The sequence below is a fragment of the Saccopteryx leptura genome, chromosome 3 (assembly GCF_036850995.1).
Source record: "Saccopteryx leptura isolate mSacLep1 chromosome 3, mSacLep1_pri_phased_curated, whole genome shotgun sequence".
Taxonomy (NCBI): domain Eukaryota; kingdom Metazoa; phylum Chordata; class Mammalia; order Chiroptera; family Emballonuridae; genus Saccopteryx; species Saccopteryx leptura.
Window position 1 is genome coordinate 249,471,130 of NC_089505.1, and position 15,370 is coordinate 249,486,499.

At 40.6% G+C, this 15,370-nt stretch overlaps 2 protein-coding genes across 7 annotated transcripts in view; one reads left to right on the forward strand and one right to left on the reverse strand.

Annotated features, from left to right (window-relative positions):
- Positions 1–15,353, reverse strand: part of APLF (aprataxin and PNKP like factor) — a 69,489-nt gene extending 54,136 nt beyond the window's left edge. For 4 of the 6 annotated variants that reach the window (XM_066378101.1, XM_066378105.1, XM_066378100.1 and 1 more), the window contains exons 1-2: positions 15,052–15,353; positions 2,103–2,174 (exon numbers count right to left, since the gene is read on the reverse strand). In XM_066378101.1, the coding sequence (XP_066234198.1) occupies positions 2,103–2,174; positions 15,052–15,147 (168 nt within the window). In that variant the 5' untranslated portion in view covers positions 15,148–15,353. The remainder of the gene's footprint in view (positions 1–2,102; positions 2,175–15,051) is intronic. The other 2 variants (XM_066378104.1, XM_066378103.1) reach the window with 1 other exon arrangement.
- C1D (C1D nuclear receptor corepressor) overlaps positions 1–15,370 on the forward strand; it is a 495,080-nt gene that overhangs the window by 4,808 nt on the left and 474,902 nt on the right. The gene's annotated exons all lie outside the window — the stretch shown is intronic.

The window sequence follows — 15,370 nt, forward strand, 5'->3', positions numbered from 1 at the left end:
AAGGCTCACCAGCTTGAGCCCAAGGTTGCTGGCTGAAGCAAGGGGTCCCTCAGTCTGTTGTTGCCCTCTGGTCAAGACACATATGAGAAAGCAATGATGAACAGCTAAGGTGCCGCATTGAGAAACTGGTGCTTCTCGTCCCTCTCCCTTCTTATCTGTCTGTCCCTCTTACTGTCTCTGTCACACAAAAAATAAAAAAAGAAAAGAAAAGGTGTTAGATCAGTAGTAGAGTGTCAATCTGGTGTATGGAAGTCATCAGTTAAGATTCTCAGGGCACACAGGAGAAGTGACGATCTGCTAATCCTCCCCATTTCCTCCCCCTTTTTTCTCTTTCTCTTTCTCTCTTCCCCTCCCATAGCAAGTGACTCTACTGATTTGAGCGCACTGGTCCTGCGCACAGAGGCAGGCTCCATGGAGCCTGCCTCAAGCACTAAAATACTCGGTTGTAAACATGACCCCAGATGGGTAGAGCATCAGCCCCAACAGGGGTCACAGGGTGGATCCTGGTCAGGGTGCATGTGGAAGTCTGTCTATCTCCCCTCCTGTCACTTAAAAAGGGGGGGGGCATTAGAAATTGGATACTGAAAAATAACAATTTTATAAAAATCTGTATCTCCACTCCTAGAAATGCTACATATAATTTTCACTGCAGCATTTACTCATGCATTCAATAAATACTAATTACCCACTATGTGGTAGGCATTTTGTTAGATGCCAGAGATACGAAGATTAGTCAGTGTTCCTATCCTCAGCAAGCTTAAGGCCTATTAAGTCTCACTATAAAAAATAAGGTAGCCCTGGCCGGTTGACTCAGTGGTAGAGCATCGGCCTGGCGTGCAGAAGTCCGGGTTCGATTCCCGGCCAGGGCACACAGGAGAAGCGCCCATCTGCTTCTCCACACCTCCCCCTCTCCTTCTTCTCTGTCTTTCTCTTCCCCTCCCACAGTGAGGCTCCATTCGAGCAAAGATGGCCCGGGCGCTGGGGATGGCTCCTTGGCCTCTGCCCCAGGTGCTAGAGTGGCTCTGGTCGCGGCAGAGTGACGCCCCGGGGGGGCAGAGCATCGCCCCTGGTGGGCGTGCCGGGTGGATCCCGGTGGGGGGGGGGGTGCATGAGGGAGTCTGTCTCTCCCCGTTTCCAGCTTCAGAAAAATACAAAAAAAAAATAAAAAAAAATAAGGTAATTGGAGAGGATCCAGAGATAAATAATTGGTGGTAAATAAAGGGGCCCCCACAGAAATGCTGACTACAGCTATTAGCACTTTTCAAGAATTAGATAGAAATGTTTTTAAAAAGTATTTATTCAGGGTTGGAATGGTATGAATTAATATCTATTCAAAAGTTTCCCCAATACTAAAATTAAAAAAATATTTCTCAAATTTGGGAATAGTTCAACATAGGATAATAAAAGTACCACCTGTAAAAAAGAACTAATACATAGTACAACAGGAAGCTGTATATATAAAAATATATGTAGGTTTTTAAATGTTATAAATTAATGAAATTTATCCATAATAATAATTTTAACACCATAGCATTAAGTCTAATATAAATAAACACTCATACACATATTTCATTCTCCTACAGTATAGATTCTGCAAATGAAAAGAAATAATAACATAGTATATTATCAGAAACTGCTGTTCCTACATCAGTGCTTAAACTACAAAGCAAATAATTAAAATTCTAGCTCTAAACAGGAACTTTCAAATTAAATTTATTTTTAAAATCCTAAAGTTGAACAAGGTCTAAATTTTAGAAATATTGAACACTACACACTGAGTTACAATAAGCTGTTAAAATTCAACTCTATAACACTTAATGACTTTGGTTAGTACTTCAGCCCCATAGATAGCCAGTCATGACCAAAATAATAACGTACATGTGAACTGGTAGTCATCCTTCATTAAATTCGGTCAATCTAATACTGCTCTATGGGAAAGTAGATGCTTTATCTTTATCTACCACTTATCTTCTGGGAATAAGAAGGATATATTTTTACATTAATTCCCTATTTCCATAACTTTAGAAAATAAACCCCTCTATTACGAGCTGGAAAAAGGTGAGAGACAAGAAGTTAAAATGAATTGTTAATAACATATTTACCGGTTTGATTCGAAGCTGACCATCCACCACCTCAAGAACGGCATGTTTTCTGGAAACTCTCTTGTCTGTTATCTACAGTGGAAAAAATTAAAATTTCAAACAAAACCACCTCCCTAAAAGCAACAATAACAAAAACCAAACAAACAAAAACCATGACTGTCTCAATGAACAAAAACCAAAACAGCCCTTGACAGATATAGCTCGGTTGGTTAGAACATCTTCTGTATACACAGATCCCTGGTCAAGGCACATACAGAAATAGATTGATATTTCTGATTCTCTCTCTCCCCATTCCTTTCTCTCTAAAATCAATTTAAAAAACAAACAAACAACTCACAGATTAAGGGACTTGCCCAAAATCAGAGACTCAGCTGGGAATGTAACAGATCCCAAAACCTACATGATGGTTTCTATTCGAGACAGGTATTTACTTAGTGGGGATCCTTATCAATAAAACTCATAAAATGAGAAAAAAATTATATAGTTTGTACTTATTACAAAACATTGCCCTGGATAGCTCAGGTGGTCAGAGTATCAGTCCACAGAGCAGAGGTTGCCAGTTTGATACCAGGTCAGGGAACATGCAAGAACAAATCAATGTTCCTGTCTCTCTCTCTCCACCTCCCCTTTCCCCCCTCTCTCTAAAATCAGTAACTAAAAATAAATTTAAAAAACATTTCAAATACAGGAAATACAATGCAAGCTATAAGGATAAGTGGCTTTAAATGCAGTACTCTGGTAAACATAAAGGGTAGGGGTACAGCTTCAGGGCCAGGCAGACTGCATTTCCGCTCTAGAGCCTTCAGCACAACTTCAGACAACATGAAGGTAGGGAAAATCAAACATTTGCATGAACTAGAGATTATTATAATATATACGGTCTACCGGAAAGTTCTGTTTGATTTTGGAAGAAAACAAAATACAAATTTTTCTTACTGTCAATAAACTTTATTAAATAATACAATTGCCATTATTATTAATAATTTCTTGCCAGCGTGAGGGCAATTTGTATATCCCATTTTAAAAAAATGTTTTATCTTTTGATGCGAAAAATTGAACCAGTGCTTGTTTGATATCTTCTTCATTTTTGAATTTTTTGCCCTTCAAAATTTTATAAGGACAAAAACAAGTGATAGTCGGAGGGTGCTAAGTCCGGGGAATATGGTGGATACGATAGACATGCTTTTGTAGCATTTCTTCCTTGTTGAAATTCGTAAAAATTACAGTGGCGTAAATAAACTTTATCAGTAGCCATGGGTACAACTATCGCTTCACACGTAAGACTAACGTGAATCAACTTTGTTTTAGTTAATTTGCTACGTCAGTATGTATACATTAAGTGATAAAAATAGAGGCACACATATGCCAAATAAACATGTGCTTACGTGTCAAAACTTGTGATAGAAACGGACAGAACTTTCCAATAGACCATATATCTATATATATATATCTATATATATATATATTTCCTTCCTGTGTTTGCACCAACAGCATAGTACCTATGCTCACAATTATTTCTGCATACAAAAGTTAATAAATTGTTTCTGAACTTTAAATACTAAAATTGGCCATCAAATCCTTACCACATAGCTATAAACACAGTAGTTCAGATTATCTTTGTAACTTGTGGCTGATTCATTAATGAAAACATTTCAAGCATCAACTTAACATAATTATTTGGACCATCTCATGGCTACCATAGTACCTATCACTTCAACTCTGATACTATCCACAACATGACCAAAATAATCAGTAAAAGTAGACTACAGCAATGCTTAAATTAAAACTAAGAGTTCTGCAAAACTGGCAAAATGTGTAACTTCCAATAATCAGTACTCATTTTTAAAAATATTTTAAAGACTTTATTATTCATTTTAGAGAGAAGAGAGAGAAAGAGAGAGAGACAGAGAGAGAAGGGGGGAGCAGGAAGCATCAACTCCCATTTGTACCTTGACGGGGCAAGCCCAGGGTTTCAAACCAGCAACCTCAGCATTCCAGGTCAAAACTTTATCCACTGTACCACCACAGATCAGGCTAGTACTCATTCTTTTTAAGTCAGAGAGCAGTTCTGCACTTAAGGCTCTTACTAAAGAATATTAACATCAAGCATCACAGTGAAATGAATTCCACATCCATAAATGTTTCACACAGCTGCAAACTGATATTTAGGGTGTTTTCTAAAATCAAGTATCTTAAAGGTAGTCCATTTAAAATTATCCACTATTAGTCACAAATGGCCATTTCAGAAAAGTAAATATAAACTAATAATCTATTCTACCAAAAAAGCGAGGAGAGAAATTTAGAGGTTCCTATAATCTTTCCCATAACATACCTTAAGTGGACCAAAAAACCCAGCAATTATCTGGTAACCCACTTTACCATTTGCATAGAACTTCCACTTAAATGTTGAGATTTGCCATAACAATATTATAGCTATTGTTTACATTTTAATATTTGGAGGTTGAAAGTCCAGACAATTGAAGTAACTTATGTAGCTCATTCTTTCAGTAGGTAGTACTCCAAATCTATATTACTATTAATAAAAATAAATGAGAAAAATATTCACATAATTCTACACCTACATGTAATCATTCAGATGTTTCAAGAAATACAAATTATTCTGTGGCTGGGAGTAAGAAGTTTCTATTTCTGACTTGGATTCTAAGATCTTATTGGTAACTTGAATAACAAAAATCAATTTTCTAACCAATGGAATAATAAATTATCAAACATAAAACGATGACACGTAATGATGGTTCTTTTAACAGCCCAGCTTGGGGTTTCTTTTCAAGCTATATTTCTGCAGGAGCAATAATGAACTTTTGCTGTCTTTCTCTGAAGTAGGCTTCATTGACAGACACTAGCAAGAAAGATTTTAAAATATGTAATAAAAAGCATGTGACCTCTAGTGGTCATATGATTCTACAACAAGATAATTTCATTGCAAGCTGAGCATCTCTAAAAAGCAACAAAAAAGAATAGTCCCTGAAAATAACATGACTGGAGCATTTCCCTAAAATTGTCCATTTTAACAAGTTATTTTTAAAGCTTATTTTAATTTCAGGATGGGGTGAGAAGGTAGGTCACAAATAGATTATCCTGAAGCTCTTATCCTTCTCTCTCTCACTAAAGAAAAACAAACAAAAACAAAACAAAAAACCTATACTTATATATTATCGTTTATAATCTTTATAAAATCTGTGGGAAAGGGGATGACAGGATGGGATAAACCTGAAGGGAAGGGGGGAGGCAAGAGAGATGTTGAGGGGGATACAGGGGAGGGGGGATGCATTCGGGGCAACACTAGAATCTATGTAAATAAATTAAAAATCAATATATAAAAAAAAAATCTGTGGACACTATTCTCTTCATCTTTATTTGTGACAAATGGAGCTACAGAGAAATTAAGTAACTACTTATTAGCTAAAAAGCAGCAGAACCAGGATCTGCACCCACAGAATCTGATTCTAGAGACACCTTTGACATCAACACTGTACTGCCTCCCCCTCTATATCATTAGGTAAAACTTCAGTTTTTAGATTATTTACCAGCAGCTTAATTCTCTAGATTACAACATATGATAAGAATGGGAAATAAAGCAGAATGGTATTTAATAAGCAAGTGGACACTCTGAGAACATTTAAGCTCTAAATAAAGCCCCAAGAGCCCTTCAGGCTTTCACTTGGTCCTGTTTATTCTAACGTCACACCCAAGTCTAACAAGATCTGCTGTCCACATTCCCAATTCTCTATTAACAGTAGAGTTAAAGTGGGAAGGGTTTAGCAGTCTATGCATTGACAGTGGGAGAAAATGTCTGATGGTGGTCTGCGGGGGGGGGGGGGGGGGGGGGGGGAGGAGGATGGGAAAGGCTATAGCAAAGCAAAGAAACCCAGACACTCAAAAAGAATACACCAGATAGAGGCCATTGAAAGTAGGGACAAATCACATAACATCTCTCAAAAGGCACTAACGGCTCTTACCCAAGTTCACTTATTGATTACCAGGTGTCATCAGATTTAAATAAAAAACTTCATTTGAAAGTCGACATTTTGTATCTCAGACATAAAACTAGTTAAAATCAACAAATTCCAGATTCATATACCACAGATCCCCCACCCAAAATCAGAGAACAATATAAAGCACATTAAACCACCCATATCCCTCAGCTAAAGCACTAGGAGATAAATCTCACCACAAACTTGAATTTACATGTAAGGGGAAAGACACATCAAATGCAGGAGCAAGAGCCAGGGCCTATGCTGGACAGAAAGTCAGGTGGCAACGGGGAGGGAAAGAGAAGAGAGGGAGAGAACCAAGGAGGGGGGGGGGCACAGATGATATCACCCCCAGAAAGAGTGGGGAATGCTACAAGACAACCTCGCATCCAGCAGTTCGGAGGTCCAGCAATATTAGAATATTTTGGGCATCAATATGAATAATGATTGAAATAGAATAGAACAATGAATATAAAAATAATCCATGAATTCATACTGAACTCAAGAAAGGGGCCAGGACTAGGCTGGGAGGAAAAGCCTTTCTGTGTGAAACAATGCCAGCTACTGTAGAAGAAGTGATGAAACCAGAAAAATCACTGTGTTGTAACTTCCAAAGTGTTGACTGACTTAGTAAAGAAACAGTGGATGTTCACTTTCCAGGTGAAAGCTTGATGGGAAACAATATGCATGATGTTTCAAAGCATTGCTCTACAGATTACTCACAAAGGGAGTGTCCTCTTTCCAGGGAGGAGGCTGGCCCCACCTGCCCCAAGTAATCAACTAATGACATCAACACCCACAGAACAAACTAGTAGCTGGGCCTCCTGACATGCTGCACTGAGTTCCTATCACCTGGAATACTCTTATCCAAATGTTTAACCTGAGTCTAACTGAGGTGGAAACAGCAGATGATCAAACTTGTGCGCATTCTATGAAATACCCAGCCTAGACTCCTAAAGCCTTAGTACCATGAAGACAGAGCAAGTCTAGATGAAAGAAGATAATATTTGAATAAATCCTAAATTTTTTTAAATAAGTGCCTTGACCAGGGGGTTCCACACAAGTCAGTGACCCCTTCCTCAAACCAGCAACCTTGGGCTCAAACCAGCTAGTGTAGGCTTCAAGCCAGTGACCTTCGGCCCAAGCCAGCAAGCCTGAGATTATTTTGATGACCCCATGTTCAAGCTGGCAACCATGGGTTCAAGCCCACAACCTCAAGTTTTCTTTTTTTTTTTTTTGTATTTTTCTGAAGCTGGAAACGGGGAGAGACAGTCAGACAGACTTCCGCATGCGCCCGACTGGGATCCACCCAGCACGCCCACCAGGGGTGACGCTCTGCCCACCAGGGGGCGATGCTCTGCCCCTCCGGGGCGTCGCTCCACCACGACCAGAGCCACTCTAGCGCCTGGGGCAGAGGCCAAGGAGCCATCCCCAGCGCCCGGGCCATCTTTGCTCCAATGGAGCCTTGGCTGCGGGAGGGGGAAGAGAGAGACAGAGAGGAAGGGGGGGGGGTGGAGAAGCAAATGGGCGCTTCTCCTATGTGCCCTGGCCAGGAATCGAACCCGGGTCCCCTGCACGCCAGGCCGACGCTCTACCGCTGAGCCAACCGGCCAGGGCTAACCTCAAGTTTTCAAAACTGGGACCACGGGGTCCCATTGATGCTCCATCCACTGCACCATTACCATTCAGGCAACCTGGCTCTTACAGTGCCCTAATCATGCCAGGGCTTGGCATCACACAAATAAGGGCAGGCCCTACAGAGCAGAGCTCAATAAAATTATCCAAACTAGTGCACCCTAAACCTGCTTCCCTGCCTTATCCACTCATTCTGAAAAATGAGGGCTTTCAACCAGTCGCCCCAGCTCCCTCTGCCTTGTGCCTTCTGCCTTCCACTGACCTCAGAGTTCTCTTGTGTGGCCCTGTGTGGTGTGCCCTTCTTTGTCCTGGGAACTGTGAGTAATAAATTATCTCTGCAATGGCAATCTCTTGATCATTTGGCCTCAGCATAACTGAATAAAAACACAAAATCTCTATTTTAAAAGAGTAGTGCTTCTGCAAAGATTGTCTTCCTGATAAAAAAGGACCTGGTTCAACTTGCATGCACCTTTTGCTCTCTTTTGCTTTTCTTTTCTTAAATGTATTTATTTATTGATTTGAGACAGAGAGAAAGGCAGGGGGGAGAGAAGCATGAACTCACAGTAGATGCTTCTCATATGTGCCTTGATCAGGCAAACCCAGGTTTTCCAACTGACAACCACAGCACTCCAGGTCGATGCTTTAATCACTGTGCCACCACAGGTCAGGATGCCCTTGGCCTCTCTTCCTGCTTAACGGTGACCCCTCAAGGTACAGCAGCCGTCTTATGACTACAGACATGAAAGCCACATGCAAAGCCTGCCAAGGAGGAACACAGAACAGCCGTTCTTTAAGTAGCTGCACCAGCCCTGACTGACTGACCCTGAAAATTTCTATTTCAGAAGAAAAACCTGATTAAACTGCATTTGCACATTACTGTTACTTGCAGCCAAGAACAATTATGATTAATACCCATAACTCTAGGCGTATGGACGTCCTGAGTTTGATTCCTGGTCAGGGCACACAGGAGAAGCAACCATCTGCTTCTCCCCATTTCCCTCTCCCTCTTTTCTCCCTCTTCTCTTCCTGTAGCCATGGCTAGAATGGTTCAAGCAAAGTTGACCCCAGGCACTGAGGATGGCTCCATGGCCTCACCTTAGGCACTAAAACAGCTCGGTTGCTGAACAGTGGCCCAGACGGGCAGAGCATCACCTGGTAGGGGCTTGCCAGGTGGATCCTGGTCAGGGTTTATGTGGGAGTCTGTCTCTGCCTCCCTGCCTCTCACATAATAATAATAATAATAATAATAATAATAATAAATCTTTCGTACTACACTTGGAATTTACCAAAATCCAATTACTGATAGTAAGAAAGGACAAGTTTGATAAAATGGACTTCATTTTGATCAGAGGCACTCCAAGCTGACTCTAATTTACAAAGAAGCTCTCTTTAAAAGGTTATTAAAAAACTGGATATGAGGTGGTTTTTCAATTGTAAACATACTTTCCCTTAAGAATAACAGTATAAATAGTAAGGTTATTAAGCTATCTCACAAACACCTACTTAAACCACAATACTGAGAAAATGTGAATCATTTAGATTTTTAAAAGTAAATGTCACTACTTTCTGAACTCCTAATTCAAGGGTGCCAACATGATGGAATTGTGCCGATTTTGCTGCCATTGAGATTTCAATTCACCAAACCTGTTTGGCTGGCAATGTCACTTGCAGGGGGAATGCCACAGAAGTGCAAGAACATCGTCTTTCTCATTAATATATTATGGGACAGAGGCAACATGGTGAGGAAAAACATAAGCAGGGTTTAGGAAGACAAAACTAGGTGTAAATTCCCACTTGGGACTTTGGAAAATTAAAGTTTTGTTTTTTGTTTTTTGTTTTTTTCCTGAAGCTGGAAACGGGGAGAGACAGTCAGATAGACTCCCGCATGCGCCCGACCGGGATCCACCCGGCACGCCCACCAGAGGCAACGCTCTGCCCACCAGGGGGCGATGCTCTGCCCCTCCGGGGCGTCGCTCTGTTGTGACCAGAGCCACTCTAGCGCCTGGGGCAGAGGCCAAGGAGCCATCCCCAGCGCCCGGGCCATCTTTGCTCCAATGGAGCCTTGGCTGTGGGAGGGGAAGAGAGAGACAGAGAGGAAGGGGGGGGGGGTGTGGAGAAGCAAATGGGCGCTTCTCCTATGTGCCCTAGCCGGGAATTGAACCTGGGTCCCCTGCACGCCAGGCCGACGCTCTACCGCTGAGCCAACCGGCCAGGGCAAATTAAAGTTTTTTAATAATTACTTATTTAGCTAAATTACTTATTTAGTCTGTCTTAGTTAAACAGACCATTTTTAAGATCTATTCTGTGCCAAGCATTCTTCATAGTGTGTCTAATGGGTTCTTAACTCTGATTTCACAAAATCACCATGAAAGCTTTTAAAAGCACAGAGATCCAGATATTACCTACAGAATCAAACTATCAGAGAAAGAACCTAGTACAGAAGTGTGGAGGTGTATGGAAAGACGGCATACTCAGGCTTATTAGTAAATGGCAGGTGATTGTGTGTGTGTGTCCGTGTGTGCAGTGTGTAATTCACTACACACCTACTACAATGGCCAAAATCCAAGACACTGACAATTCCAAATTCGGCTAAAGATTTAGAACCACGACTCTCATTCAATGCTGGTAGAGATGCAAAATGGTACAGCCAGAGTCAGCAGTTTCCTGCAAAACTAAACACATTCTTACCATACAGCAGAACCACTACACTATATATTTGCCCAAATGAACTTAAAACCTATGTCCACACAAAACCCTACACATAGGTGTTTATAACAGCATTAGTCAGAACTGCCAAATTTGGAAACCAAATAACCAAAGTGTCATTCAGTAAGTTCATAGATAAACTATGGAACATTCAGACAACGCAATATTCCTTATCACTAGAAAGCATGATAAGACATGAAACTCTAAATACTTATAGTATTACTAGGTAAAAAATCTAAACTGAAGTCTACATATGATAATTTATACATATGCATATTATATGATTCCAACTATATGATATTCTGGAAATGGTGAAGCTATGGAGACAGTACAAAGTTCAGTAGTCGCCAGGGGCTGGGAGGGAAAGGAGGATGGACAGACAGGGCACAGAGGACTTTCAGGACAATGAAACTATCCTGTGTGATACTACAATAGTGGATACATGTCATTGCACATTTGTCAAAACCCACAGAAGACACACCAAGAGTATACCTTAGTGTAAACTATGGACTTTGAGTGATAATGACACACCAATTTAAGTTCACAGAATATAGCAGTGTGGTACAGGAGGCTGCTGTGTGCGGGCAGAGGGTAATGGCAACTCTCTGTGGTTTGCACTCAATTCTGCTGTAAACATAAAACTGCTCAACAAAATAAAGCCTATCTAAATAAAATACTGCGAAAGTAATGTCTGCAACAGCTGAACGTGATCACTGATGTAATGTGATTATCCCACGTCTAGTCAGCGCTTACTCAATTATCTACTATGCCTACACTTTCAAACCTAAGAGGCTGAAATCATCCATTCATTAGCCTGAACAGACCTTCCCTCCCAACACCCACTCTCTGCCGACCGAACTTCTAACTATCTAACACAACACGTCATAGTCAGCTCAGTATGTCACCAACATATTGAGACAGTTGTCATTTATGACTCTGCTGTCATTCCTCACCGTCCCTATATCGTGTATTTTTCTTCCTCCCATTTCATTCACTCTAGGTGCCTGCCTGGCTCCAGTACCATTTGAGGTTGTAACCCATTTAGTTACTTGCAACTAGGTCTCTCACACCTATTAAACTTTAACTTGATTGAGAGAAAGGACTATCTCTTTCATCCCTCCCATCTGACTACAGTATATATTTGTCAACTTTCTGAATTTACTAAAATATTAGTCAATAAAATAGGAAAAACGTTAAAATTTCATCAATCCATTATGAATGTTGCTCCTTAATTAGCTTTAGCAATTGGTATTACTGCTGATTTGTTAACATTCACTTCTGAAATCTATTGATATGTCCTTCTCACACTCAAGTTACGAATAAACTCTTTATGAGGATGGGAAGAGAGATTCAGACACAGAAAAGGAAGAAAGAGACTGGATGTTGAGACCTCCACGTGTCAGACATTGTACTGGGCTCAATAATTAAGTGATGGAGGGCAAACCCAGGCAGCTATGAGCACTTGGCACACCCCTAGGGATAAACCCTGTTGAAACAGGTAGGACTAGCATCCCAGGACAGCCTGTGAGATTCTGCAACGATTAGGAACAGTAGAGTTGCCAGAACTGGAATAGTTCCTTTCTGCAAACTTTGTGGGGCAGCATTCTTACAAGTAGAACTGATGCCACTTGAAGAGTCCATACCAAAAGTCCATGACTAAGCCCACCCCCAACTAGGGCCTTTGATCTTTTTAATTAAAGCAGTAGATTCAATTACTTTAGGAAGTTTTGCTAGATAGGTAACTGGTGCTGTCCTATTTCCTTGGAGGAAAATAGATCATAAAGAAATGTCATATAATACATTATCAAAACAGAATAAGAAAAAAATGAAATAAAAAACAGTAGTTTTAAGAGTGTAATAATTACTCCTCTCTCGTTAAAGAAAAACCATCCTGACCAGGCGGTGGCTCGCTGGATAGAGCATAGGACTGGGACACGGAGGACCCAAGTTCAAAACCCCAAGGTCGCCAGCTTGAGCGCGGGCTCATCTGGTTTGAGCAAGGCTCACCAGCTTGAGTCCATCTGGATTGAGCAAGGGGTCACTCAGTCTGCTGTAGCCCCCCTGGTCAAGGCACATATGAGAAAGCAATCAATGAACAACGAAAGTGCCACAACGAAAAATTGATGCTTCTCATCTCTCTCCCTTCCTGTCTGTCTGTTCCTATCTGTCCCTCTCTCTAGCTGTCTCTGTAACACAAAAAACAAACAAAACACACACACACACACACACACACACACACTCAGAAGGCAAAGTTTCACCTAAAGGTATTCAGTGCTTCAGATGCTATCCTACAAAACCTTTTTTAAATTATTTAAGGTAGTTATAGATTCCTGTAGAGTTAAGACATATAATACAAAAAGATCTCTCGTACCATGTACCCAGTGTCCGCAGCAGTAACATCTTGCTAAAGTATAGTACACTATCACAATTAGATACTGATACTGATATGGTTGGAATACAAACACTTCCATCACCACAAAACTCCCTCCTTTTGCTGTTTTATGGCCACACCCTATTCCTTCTTCCTGCCCTCCTCCCTTCTTTAATCCTTGTAGCTAATCTGTTCTCTATTTTTATAATTTTTTAATTACTACATTGTTACCTAAGTAAAATACAATATGTAACCTTTGGAATTGGCTGTTTTCCCCCAGGATAATTCCTGAAGATTATCCTGCTAAAACCTTTTAATTTGTACAGCTCATGAAACATAATTACAATTTAGTAAATAAAGACCTGGCTTCACTGATGACTCACACTAAAGCAAAGGGAAGTGAAAATTAAACTTCACTCTGTCCTGTTATATGTTTTCCTACCACAGTGAAGAAGTAGACATTCTTGTCAAATTGTTTCATCACCAAGACTGTTTCACACATTAAAATCAGAAAACTTTATGCTTGTGTGGCAATAAAGTTTTATGAAACTTGTCTTCAAAGAAGCATGGCTAGTTAAGAGAATTCAAAAAATCATAATTATTATAATTATTTCAGATAGATAAGAATTTACAATAAACTTCTGAGTTTTTCAACTTAGAAGTGTTTCCTCTCTTACTACCAAAAACCTAACAAACAGGAAAAAGAAAACTTTCTAGAACTGCTGTCATTTGAAAAAGCAACCCTCATTTCAGTTTTAACCACTGCAGAGAAGAAATTCATGAGTCTGTCAGCTCCAAAATTTCAAAAACCACAAGATAATTTGTTTATTCTTCTAATTTTTTCTTCAATGTATTTAGGGTATTGTTCATAATCACTCACAATACCTGCCAAACTGACAACAGAATCCCATCACTGAATAATTATTTGAAAAGAAAAAGCAAAACCCAGAACACATAACTGACTTTCTACTCCTCACCATTTTCAAAAACAGAACTAAATAGGCTCATCTGACACTAACAGACCTGTAACACAAAAGAGCAAGCTACAAATAATGAAAGGGTCTGCAATCTGCTGGCGTATTTTTAAAACATCAGCGTAAATTTCACCCATCTTTTAACCAGATTCACAGAACTTGTTGTTGGTGACACAATTTGTTAAACAAATCACAACTCCTTAGTCACCATTCAAAAGATTTCTAGATGAACCAAACTCTGCTAAATTCCTTAGATATAAATAAAGAGTGAGTTAGAGGGAGAAATAGAAATAGGAAAGAAGGACGAGGAAAGAAAGGGGAGGTGGAGGTCAAACTGCCCAGGCAGTTTCTTCTAATATTTGTATACCTTAGTAAATTATAAAGAAAAGTAACAACATTATTTTAACAGTTAAGTAATTACTTCTAAAGTAAAAAAATAAACCAATTTCTAATCTCTTAATCTGCCTTACTACATATACATATGTGTACACACACACATTCATGCACATACCCCTTTAAGACTGACTTCCTTATCACAATTTTGAATCACCACTCCTTTTCCTGCTTGGAGAGGATTCTAAGGCTAACACCAATGTTTCACTTACACCCTGGAGGTTAACCAGGATAACAGTCCACACATTAATCCCTGGTATTAGCTCACTGACACAGCTTTGTCTCCACCATCCAAGAGAAAACTAGAGGACGGAGACCCATCTCATTCATATTTGTATACCCCACAGTGCTCGGGTCTACAAAATCTGTAATTCTCACGATTCACTGCATACTATACAAGAGTTGGCTACTGATATCACTGAAAGTCTTTTACAGTAAAAGTAAGGCCACTCAGTCCCACAAAAGATGCCAAAAGCTTAAAATAGTACAGAAAGGATAAAGGTTAGTAAACACATTTCTCTATAATGGGCCAGCTACTACTCTAAGTATTGCGGCTTGTAGAGCCAAGACGCGATATGCACAACCCTAAAACAATTATTCTCCCTGAAAGGCTAGTAAGTTTTTTGTTTGCCAACGCCTTGGAACGACTATAATGATGATAATACAGTCCGTGTTTTTAGACGCAACGTAAGGGCAAGTTTGTAAGTTGATTTACGTTAAGTAGACACGTGCTGTCACCAAACTTCTAAAATCCAGATAGAAAAGCCTAGCGTGGCGGGAAATAGTTTCAGGACACGGGAACGGGCATCAGAAATGAGCAGAAACGTTCGTTGCATGGCTCCTCCGGGCCGGTCCAAGTCCTCTGCCACACTTACGCCTAGCAGCGGCCCGCGGCCGATCACCGTCTCCCCGGGAGCCAGGGCCACCCGGGGGCCGCCGTCCTGCGGCTGCAGCTCAAAACCCCCGGACATGGCGAAGATTAAACCCCTTCGCAAGGAGACGGTCCCGCAGCTGTTTCCGCTTCCAGGCTCACAAACAGGGCCTACACAACTCCCGATAAAAATACCGGAAAAGCGGTGCTAACGGTGCTAAGACTGCACGGGTGTGTCGTTATCGCGCAGCTAGGCCCTCAACCGTGGCCTCCCCTCCGCGCGAAGGAACGACACGATCGGAGATCCCCCTCCCAAGCCTTCT